This window comes from Acyrthosiphon pisum, chromosome A1 (assembly GCF_005508785.2).
Source record: "Acyrthosiphon pisum isolate AL4f chromosome A1, pea_aphid_22Mar2018_4r6ur, whole genome shotgun sequence".
Lineage (NCBI taxonomy): Eukaryota > Metazoa > Arthropoda > Insecta > Hemiptera > Aphididae > Acyrthosiphon > Acyrthosiphon pisum.
The window spans coordinates 70,096,469-70,107,821 of record NC_042494.1 but is presented as its reverse complement, the minus strand read 5'-3'; the positions used below and the strand labels follow the sequence as shown (position 1 = coordinate 70,107,821).

General features: G+C 30.1%; 2 protein-coding genes across 2 annotated transcripts; both read left to right on the top strand.

Annotated features, from left to right (window-relative positions):
- Positions 1 to 743: 743 nt before the first annotated feature.
- LOC100167327 (NAD-dependent protein deacetylase sirtuin-1) lies at positions 744 to 10,205 on the top strand. Its single transcript, XM_001943001.4, has 14 exons — positions 744 to 762; positions 6,068 to 6,427; positions 7,437 to 7,563; positions 7,634 to 7,752; positions 7,819 to 7,934; positions 7,997 to 8,119; positions 8,188 to 8,381; positions 8,442 to 8,548; positions 8,617 to 8,733; positions 8,816 to 8,959; positions 9,030 to 9,147; positions 9,220 to 9,306; positions 9,373 to 9,584; positions 9,649 to 10,205. Exons 1-14 carry the CDS (start codon positions 759 to 761, stop codon positions 9,780 to 9,782), a joined length of 1,962 nt encoding a protein of 653 aa, XP_001943036.2. The 5' UTR covers positions 744 to 758; the 3' UTR covers positions 9,783 to 10,205.
- LOC115033753 (zinc finger MYM-type protein 1-like) lies at positions 758 to 1,597 on the top strand. The gene has a single exon (XM_029487441.1). It carries the CDS (start codon positions 1,014 to 1,016, stop codon positions 1,437 to 1,439), a length of 426 nt encoding a protein of 141 aa, XP_029343301.1. The 5' UTR covers positions 758 to 1,013; the 3' UTR covers positions 1,440 to 1,597.
- Positions 10,206 to 11,353: the final 1,148 nt, after the last annotated feature.

Sequence of the window (11,353 nt, the reverse complement as noted above, 5' to 3'; positions counted from 1 at the left end):
GCGGCAAACAATTTTTAATATTACATTTTAACTAAAATAAATGCAACTAATTATAAAATGTTTTTAGATCAACGGGATTGTGGTAATATTTATATTTTATGTTTTTCAATTTCATAATCGTAGAGTTTATCGCTCTATTATATATCATTGCTATTGCTACATTATTTGTAAATTTTTCGTTATCGTGTTGTAAACAAGTGGATACGACGAATTCGATTATGTGTTGATCTTGTACCTGATCACAAAAACCCAATCATTAGTCAATGCAATCGCGATTCGCGAACGAGCTCATAGTGTGGCATGTTCTATAGTATTAAAGTAACGAACGTGTTCACTGTTCAGTGTTATTTTTTTTTAGTGGAGACGAAGTTCACACTTTTCTTATTTGTATGAATATTTGATTTTTTAAATTTTTATTTGTAACATTTTTAATAAAACTATAGTAAAATGAGTGACGGTCGATCACGTTTAAGTGGCTATAAGTATAAAAAAATCGCGGAAGAAAAAAAAAATCAATTAAATAACTTAGTGCAAAAAATCCCAAAATTAGATTCTTTTTTTAAACCAACCACTTTTTTAAATGAAGTTGAAAATTATGAATCTACACAGAAAACGCTCGCTAGTTTTTCAAACTCGGGTACTAGTACTACGGACATCACTTATATTCAAAACGTCATATCTTCAGAAAGTTGTTCAAATAATACTACTGAAAAAGATAACGTACCAATAGTCGATTTAATCAGCGTGGATCCTGCAGAATGGGTAATTAATGATTTGACAATTGATCGCTTATTACTAAAAGAAATAAAACAAAATATTGACTATGATTTATTATCAACAAAATTAGAGTTTGGGAATAAAACGCGATACTTAAAAAAAGTGTATTTTATCGGAAACTTTTAAATGGAGAACAGCTTAGAAAATTTTTAATTTATTCTCGTAGTAAAAATGCATTATTTTGTATCCCCTGTCGATTGTTTGGAGGTTCTACTAAACTTGCTACAGAAGGTTTAATGGACTGGAGAAACGTTATTAAGATTGTAAAACAACATGAAGTCTCTAAGGAACATACTAACTGTCAAATAGTATTTTTACGTAGGAGCAATAATATTGGGAGAATAGATAGTGATCTCTGTATTCAAATAAATAATGAAATAGATTATTGGAAAAATGTGTTGAAACGGGTTATTGCTATCATAAAAAAACTGGGAAGTCGTGGTCTTCCATTTAGAGGTTCCGTGGAAAAATTTGGAAGTCAAAATAATGGTAATTTTATGATATGTTTAGAATTAATATCTGAATTTGACCCTTTTCTAAGCAATCATATAGTTCAACATGGAAACCCGGGCAGTGGTCATACATCTTACCTTTCTTCTACAACATGTGATGAAATAATTACATTAATAACAACACAAGTTACTAATGTAATTATAAAATAAATTAAAAGTGGAAAATATTTTTCGTTTGTGATAGACTCAACTCCTGATATCAGCCACACAGACCAGTTAGCATACGTTATTCGTTACGTTAGAGACAGGGGCGGATTGGCTATTTTTGGCCCGGGGTGCAAAATTAATTAGGGGCCCCTAATTTTTTTTCAAACCTACCTAAATTAGGAAAGAGCCCTTAGTTTTATAATTAAATATAAAAAAAAAATTAAGAATAACATGTTGTTTATTTGTAGAGATGTTGAAATATATTATTTAATTTTATTTTGTATAATACCGTATACCGACTGTGGTAATCGGGGGCCCGGATCATAAATACAAACGGGGGCCCGGGGTGCTACTTGATGTATAGCACCCTGGGCCAGTCCGCCCCTGGTTAGAGATGACGGTTTTCCTGTCGAACGCTTTATGTGTTTTTTACCAAATATTGGGCATAAGTCTGAAACACTTGAAACGGTCGTATTGTCTTTTTTAACTAAACATGATATTGACATAAACAACTGCAGGGGCCAGTCGTAAGACAACGCCGCCAATATGTCGGGAATTTACACGGATTTACAGGCAAGGATATAATAAAAGAAAATCCTTACGCGTATTACATACCATGTGCTGCTCACTCGCTAAGCTTGGTTGGGACTTGTGTAGCTGAATGCGTGAAAGAAGGATTATCGTTTTTTAACACTATTCACTAGACATTAACTATTTAATTTTGAATATAATAATTAACTACCTATTTAAGTATTTATTACTACCATGTTTTTTATCATTATATTTTATATAATATTTTTTATAATTAAATTTTTTATATGAATATGTATATGTATGCATTTTTATAACAGCTGTATATTTTTATTTTTCATCATTAAAATTTTAAGTGATATAGAAAAAAACAATAATTGTATGATTTAATAACATTTTTTACACTAGAAAAATATTTATATTAAAAGGCGGCAATTTATTTTGTGCTTAAGGCGGCACAATGGTTAAATCCGGCACTGGTTGTTAATGTATAACGCGTTATAAATACCTACCTAATGGATATTGTGATATTCCTGTGTATATTATAGGTCAATTTTTTTTAATACCATAGATATAAGTAAATAATATGTCTTATACCTAAACTGACATACCGTCTCCGCTCAGAATCGTTTTTCTTATACAATGATATTAAATCATTGAATTCAAATTTAATACCATCCATTATACAGTGACCCACTTGTAACCTACTGTACAGCATAGCGACATCCACTTGCCCACCTTTTGGCTTTTTTAAATTTATATTTACAATGTATGTCAATTAATTATTATCGGATTATTATCAAACTAATCAATAAATTTTGATGAACATTTCACGGAAACTTTTAAAAATAAAAATAAAACTATGACATAAGCCAAGGGTGGGGTCCGGACCCGGGGTCCACCCCCATGGGTTCGCCACTGAGTCATAGCACTATAATAGCAGGAGACAATTTTTAGTGCCTAAGGGTTAACCTTCTTAGAACTGGGACAAATAATTCGGTGTTATTGAATTTAAGTAATTTTTTTTAGTATAATAATATATACATATTTATTGTCAAAATCTTTTTTCGTTACCTATGTTTTAGAATAAATTAGTTGCGGGCTGCGCACATGATTTTCGAGGTGACCAGTGTGGCGGATCTTGGCTTCTGGGATTAATCAATTAAATAACCACATACAGCATATAAATAAATATCAGACAATGTAAAATTTGTGTCATTCCACTTGGCGAGGTTGTGCAGGGGTGATTGGTAAACATGTCGTTAGGGGGGGACCAAGACGGCCCGGAAATTTGTAGTAATAAAATACCGACTATAAACTAACATTTTCCTTCCCATTTTAACAGATATAGGACTGGTTAATGATCTATTTATACCAAAGTCCAAAGATTAAAATCGTTGTTTTAGTTTTTTTTTCACATTAAAAATATAAATTATTAGAATCTTACAAATTATGATGGGCATAGAACAAATTTATATACAATACCAAGAAAAAAATTTTATTGTTAAAAATCAAAAAATTTTGTAAAAAAATACCTAGGTACATACATTGGCGCAAATAGGTGGGGGCTTGGGGGGATTTCGTCCCCCCCAGTTAAAAAAGTCAGTCATTAGTACTGAGCATGTATATTTTTAGAAAATATTATAAGGGGCTTTAGTCCCCCCAAAATAATTTGTCTATTTGCGTCTATGAGTACATACATACCTAATGTTATAACTTATAATATAAATAAAAATAAAATATAGTTTAAAAAAATGTGTACGACATATAAATTCTTGTACCCATATTAAATTTTTATTAGCTAGGTACCTACCTCTATCATAATTTATATTGTTAATGCAAAGAAACTAAAAGAATTATCTGTAATGTTGGGTAGTTACTATACTTTACTTGCAGTGGCGAATTCTCTAGACATACTCCGCATGGTTAACAATAAAAATACAAAAATTGTTCGGGCACCCAATATAGTCCAAGCCACCAAAAAAATTAATTTATATTCAAAATTATGTAATCTAAAGTAGAAAGTTACGGACATTATACCTGGCCTGGACACAACTCAAATGCCCCGGTTTTTTTATTCGAGCAGATTTTACGTATTAATTATTTTTTACTTAAACAAAATCGGGGCTGAGTTTACAATCGTCCGGTGGTCGTTATCGTTGCTCTATGACTTTAATACGTTTATATAACGTTTATATAAATATGTACATCTGATAAACCGGTTTAAGCAAATAAAACGGTTTTAAATTCTTAATCTACATAGCGCGAGCGTTCTAACTTTTAAAACGGTTTAGTCTTAAACCACTTTAACGCCATCATATAAACAGTTATCGGTAAAAAAGAACAAGAAAAAATGAACAATTTTTAATAAATTATATAATTTGATTATCACAAAAAAAAGTTATTGATATCAAATTATTATTATTTAACAAAATTAAGTATTAATGATATCCTATCGTGTGTGCTACAGCAGTTAAGAAATTTTCAATATCCCTTTTACCATTTTTATAACCTTCACATAATGTTAAAAGTCTAATTTGCATTTTTTCATAAATAATAGGTATGTTCTTTTTTTGTTCATATCCACCTATAACATCTTGAGCAAACTTCATTTCATCAAATCCAACTTCCAGGCGTATTTTTGTACCGTGGGATGATTATTTGAAAATTATAATAAAAATATTAAAAAATAAGGTATGAGTAAATAAATAATTGACTTTCTTGGTATGATTTTTTGGCATAATTCTGGTTTAGCAACCTATCGATTTTTTAAATTTTTTTTGTATGTAAACAAAATGTAAAAAAAACCCAGACAAACTTTGTTTTGATAAAAACTTCAATTAGGTACAACATTATTTTCGTTACGCGCGTTTAAAAAAAAAAATACTGAGAATTGAATAATATTAATTTTTTTTCAACGCTGATTTCAAAATTGTTCGATATTTTTTGCGGGAACCATTATTTTGGAAGTTTAAGCCATCCAAAGTTTGCTATTTTACGTTTATACGCATGTGCGCAACACTATACTGCGCGGAGGAACCGTGTTTGGTGTTTTTTCGATTTTTTTGTCCGAGCGCAGCGCACTGAGCGAGTGGCAACGCTAGCAGGTTATGTGCTTCTTAACAACTTTGTTTAATTCCGAGGCCTGCCCAAGGTGGTTTTACATACAGTTAGCAAATCGGGCGATATTTTCAATTTTTGTTCCGAGCAATATTCAATTCTAAGTATTTTTTTATTTTAAAATGCGTGTTATATACGAAAAAAAGTGTAGTTTATGACGTTTTTCAACCCAACCAAACAAATTTTAAAAATTTTAAAAATTGTAAATTGTTCTTTTTTTCCGGGATTCCATATAAACGTAGTAATTGAGACTTTGCAGAGGCATATTTTGCCGTTGTATTTTATTTTTAAGTATCGTTATTAACCCTGTAATAATCGACGCTACGTCATTGACCACTGATATAAATCCAAATCATGGATAGTTTTTAATTTATAATTTGTTTATACCTGTTATGATAATATCTAATTATAAAATTAAAAAATTATAATAATAGGTATCGCCATTATGCGTGATCATGGGCGCAAATAGCGTTGGGGGGGGGGGGGCTAAAGCCTTATTTTGATAATAACGAATAAGCTTAAAACAAAATGTAGGAAATGTTTGGGGGGCTATGGACATTTTTGGGAGGGCTTAGCCCCTTAAAGCCTCCCTATTTGCACCTATGTGCGTGATATTTTATTGCAACGTCTCCCCAACCTCATGCCAATGGTAATTCTTATTTAAACTGGCGGTGGTAAACCTTTTTGATTTTTAAAAGTAGTCAACTTTCCCGGATTAACATTTTATTTTATTATTACCTTGACTATAATTATAACTCACAGGTCACAGCTACAGCATTACTATAATCTATAATGTACACAGGTGCATGATTCTTTTAAATCTTTATAAACATTAAATTATAATAATCTGAGACTCAAAGAGTTTACAAACATTATATTTTGGATCGTTCATATACTCATTATCTTGTAGCAGTATAGAGTCTATGAGTCTATGCATATACCATACAAATATATTAAAATACATATTGTTTTGAAAAAAGCGCGGCGAAAGGGAACTGGTGACTGGGCTGGTGGACGCACTGTGTGTCAGTCGTCCTTTGCCATTGGCCGACGTCACTACAGCAGCTGCTGCCGTAGCGCTGCTAGGTGGTGGGTGGGCCATCGTCCGTCGTTGTCGTCGTCATCACCGCGTCGACGTATCCACTATCCGCCGCGCCCTCAAACAGCACGCACACATACGCGTGCAATGGCGTCCGAAGACAACGGTGACTTCGACACGGATCTGTCCGCGGCACCTGCGAAACGCATGCGGTACTCGTTCGCCGATGAGATTGCCCGAACTTCGCATTTTGAAGCTTTTGGACAGCGATTCACCGGGTTCCCGTCCGGCGAATGTTACGGTAAGTGTCACGGAAAAACGCTAAGGGCCGACGCTTCGGCGGCCCGTCGTCCTGCAAACATGGCGGATTTTTTTCCCGTTTGCGTGTACTCGACGTGCGTTTTCGCCGGGGCGTGCCCCCCTCTCACCCGCCCACCTGCCGCACTGACGTCATCGTTCCTTCGCTTTCTTTTCCACGGCACCTACGTCATTTCGCGGCTTTTCCAAGTTCTCCGCGGCGTAATATTATTATCTATTTATGGCCGTTGCCGATAGGCGATAATCGACTTGCTCATGCCGAGTGATAACTGCCGGGTAAACTCTTTAACCACATTCTGCGCCGTAGTCTGTGAAACTTGATCAATGGTTCAATTATTAAAATTTTCATATATTGCATAAGTTTCGTTATTGTAGTATCGATCAAGTAATAATTAATATAATATTTTCGCCTAACTTTGAAAATCTCGGTTTTAATGTCCCGAGTTAATTAAATCGGATTTATGTGTCTTGAAGATTAAATACTAATTGGTATTTAATGACGCTTAATAATCGAATGATACTCAATGAATCATTTTTAACAATCCATTTGTTCATTCATTAACCACACAAAGAAAAAATTATTTATTTAATAATTTCTTACTAAATGTATTAATTATGTTTTATGTTTTGTTTTCATTACTATAATTAATTATTTAACAATCGTGTTTCTCTTGATAATATTTAAACACCACTTCAAATAGTGTCGCTTCCTCCCCTTAAATATTCTAGTTTAGTTATAATAAATTTATCTTTATGGATACATTATCCACTATGGACATAATTTTATATTATTTATTCTATTATAACAAGTGCTCATTTAATTTTTAAATGAAAAAAAAATAAAAAAAAATTGGTCATTAGTTTTCATAATTATTATGTTATTCAAAACCAATTCGACTTATAAAAATAAAAATAGTAATATATTACATACCTATTAGTACCTATACAACACATAAATTATATTATAAATGAATATTAATTTATGATTTTAGCCAATAATTTATACCAGCAATCATACAAGTCTTTAGATACTCTATCGCCAAATTATTTGCAACCAAATTCACCAACCCCTCCATTAACAATGTCTTCAAGTTTACCAGAATCTCCAGAAGACTCTAGGTAAATATATATACTTTTTTAATTATAAAAAAATGTTGATGTTCTTTACATTATCATATGTTCCATAAAGTATATTTGACGAAAGTTCGGACACTAAAGAAGAACCTGAGGACGATGATTCATCATCCACATCCAGTTCAGACTCCAGCACACATTCTGAAAACGCAGATTCTGAAAAGGGAGTACCTGGTAATAAAAATGTTGCATTTTTAAAGTTGTATTTGAATTAAAATTATAACATTAATTTGAATGTAGGTTCAATGGATTGGGTTCAGCGACAAATTATGGGTGGTATAAATCCAAGACGTTTGTTGCATCAAGTGTTTGGAGCTTCTGTTCCATCTCAGTTAGAAGATATAACATTATGGAGAGTAAGTAACTTTTAATTTTAGATTAATATTTTAAATTTAAAAAAAAATGTATTATCTAACAGATAATCATGAGCATGACAGATGACTCTCCAATACGAAATCGTCTTCGTAGTGTTAGTTCACTTGATGATGTTGTTAGGTTATTGAAAACAAGCAATCGCATTATGGTTCTTACTGGAGCAGGTGTAAGTAATTTTTTTAACTATTAGAATTTACAATTATCATTAAGTTATTATAATATATATTTTTCTAGGTCTCTGTTTCTTGTGGAATACCAGATTTTCGAAGTCATAACGGAGTTTATGCTAGGCTAGCAACAGAATTTCCCGACTTACCTGATCCCCAATCTATGTTCTGCATTGATTATTTCAGTAAAGATCCTAGGCCATTTTTTAAATTTGCCAGAGAAATCTATCCAGGACAATTTAAGCCATCGCCATCCCACCAGTATGTGATTTTATTTATTTATAGTGCCTACATTATTACAAACAATATTTTTTATTATAGATTTATTAAAGTCTTAGAAAAGAAAGGACGACTCTTACGTAATTACACTCAGAATATAGATACATTGGAACAAGTTGTTGGTATTAATAATGTTATTGAATGTCATGGTATGATAATTTATATATATAACTATAGTATTCTGTAAAATAGTATATTAATTATTTTTTAATATTAGGATCTTTTGCTACTGCATCATGTACTCAATGCGGGCACAAAGTGTCAGCAGAAACTATAAGACCTGATGTATTTGAACAAAGAATTCCACGTTGTCCAATATGTGTCAACAGTACTGGTAATTTATATATATTTTTATTTATTATATAAACTATTTAACATAACTGTTAACTATACTTGTTTACTTAATATGTTCTTAGGTATTATGAAACCAGATATTGTATTTTTCGGAGAAGGACTTCCAGACAGTTTCCATAAAGCAATTGAAGATGACAAAAATAACTGTGATTTATTAATAGTAATTGGATCATCATTGAAAGTACGACCAGTGGCTCGTATACCTAGTAAGTTAAATAATGAATTAAATACTATTAAGTTGTAGCAAACTAATTAAAAAGTATCATTTTTTTTTAGATATGTTAGACAAACATGTTCCACAAATATTAATAAATCGCGAAAGACTTCCACATATGAATTTTGATGTTGAACTTCTTGGTGACAGTGATGTTATTGTGGATCACCTTTGTCGCATGTAAGTATTTAATAAATGTAAACTACCTAAACATTATTTTTTTATCTAATTCTACAAATATTTATAAAATAGGCTAGGTTCAGATTGGACTGAGCTATGCTGGTGCAAAGAGGAATTGACCGAAGCTAAAACTTTGAATACACCTACGTCGTCGCCAAGGTAATATTTTTACATTTTCATGCATTGAAATGATTTTGTATATTAACAAATATTTTGTATAAACAGGTCTAATGAAGCTACAATTGAAACTGTGGAAGGTGAAATGTCTACCGATTCTACAAGAGATAGTGCCAATAGTATGTCACCACCACTTGGTGATGATAGATTTACTCCAGGTACTTCAGGTGAACAACGAAATTTATCCACAGACTCTACAAGAGATAGCGGTATTGATCCAGATGATCCTCAAAAATCTAGTCTAGCTGCATATTTACCATGTAATATATTTAATTAATTTTTACTTTTTTCCTATACATTCCCTAAATTAAATTTTTTTTTTAGCTAATAAATACTACATGTTGAAAAAGAGAAGGTATATGTTTTCTGGTGCAGAAGTGGATTTAAATGACATGAACGATGACAGTGAAACGGAATCAGACTCTAGTGAAAAATCCGAAACCCCCCCATTGCATTGAAATTAATTATTTTACAATTTATATATTTAGCTCAATTGTTACTTAACTATTACAAGCTAATAATATTGTTTTTGCTTTCATTCAAAGATGTATATATTGTCTCCTATTTATCTTGTATTCCCTAACATTTCTCTGTTTGTTATTATTTTATTTACCCTCAAATTTATTATTTTCCATTTTTAATTTATGTAGCCAAATAACCTTTCAAATATATGTAAATATATAATGTATATACACAATACACAATGTTTAAACATTAGCGAGTGAAAATAACCGTCAATTATTCATTACAAAAGTTATTTTCTGTAATTATTTAAGTACTAGGGGTATTTTTTTATTAAATTTTATTTAATTTTTTTATAATAAAATATTAAAATGTACTCTACAACCTAATGTATATTTTAATAAAAAAAAAATTAAAAATGCTTTCATATATTTATTAACAAGTTAAATCATAAATCACTCTTATGTAATTACAATTAAGTTTAATTGTATAATTTGTATTGATGACATATTTAATTTATAATCATCAATTAAAAAAAATATATTCTTACTTAAAAATAAAATTATAAGTAGTTTAATTTTTAAAAATCAATATGATGGTTATTTGTTTTAACATAAGAATGATGTGTTTATATTATTCATACTTGATATTCTTGTATGTAATTAAATATTACAGAAAAATAGCTAGGTTTATTATTTTTAATAATAAATCTAATTAAATCACTCATTAAAATGCTGATATAATATATAAATGCATTTAAAATTAATTAATTGTAAAAATGCAAAATATATTTTCTTAAAGTGAAAATATATGATTTTTTTTTAAGTGTTGAGGTGTATGGAAAGTGTTATTAATTGTTAGTCTGTATTTTTAACTGTCAAGTTTTTAATTACTATGTCACTCATTTTGTTGTGCTAAACATTGTAAAACAATACACCATTAACAAAATCATAGGAAAACAAAATATGATGTGTTCAAAATGTTATAATTTACCGTGTTCCTTTGCAAACATATTAGCAATACATAATTATTAATTATATTTAGTTACTATGTTGTTAGTTTATTTTATATTGTAATAAAAATATTTTTTATTTTGAGAGTATTAAGTTTTAATTTATATACTGTATAATATCTAAATGTTAAGGTGCATTTTTTAATAGACAATATCAAAATTGTAGTATTAACTTACAATCATTAAGTACTTACTCAAATTTAGAAATTTAAGTTGAATATTCATTAATCTAATTTTAATTTGCTAATATTTATATTATATTAATGTAACTAATAGCAGTTATACCAAATCTTCTATATTTTTTTTATAATGCTTTTTTTTTAGTTATAATAATCGTGCAAACAAATAAATACTCTTTTAATAATTATTTTTATTACCACTAATATAATATAGAAAAAACTTTTAGCATATTCACTAACTTTTGTTATCTAACTAGTGAATTGAAAATAAAATAATTTACACGTTTAATTATGATTACCTAAATATTATGAACATTGAAGGTACTAGGTATTAATTGTTATAAAAAATTAAGTAAAGCTTGGATCAAAACCAATT

Excerpts from the sequence above, each read along its gene's own strand:
- LOC100167327 (XM_001943001.4), top strand. Across the intron at positions 8,960-9,029 it reads ACCAGTGGCTCGTATACCTA|ATATGTTAGACAAACATGTT; the intron begins GTAAGTTAAATA and ends ATTTTTTTTTAG. Across the intron at positions 9,148-9,219 it reads GTGGATCACCTTTGTCGCAT|GCTAGGTTCAGATTGGACTG; the intron begins GTAAGTATTTAA and ends TTTATAAAATAG.
- LOC115033753 (XM_029487441.1), top strand. The coding sequence starts at position 1,014 with ATGGACTGGAGAAACGTTATTAAGATTGTAAAACAACATGAAGTCTCT.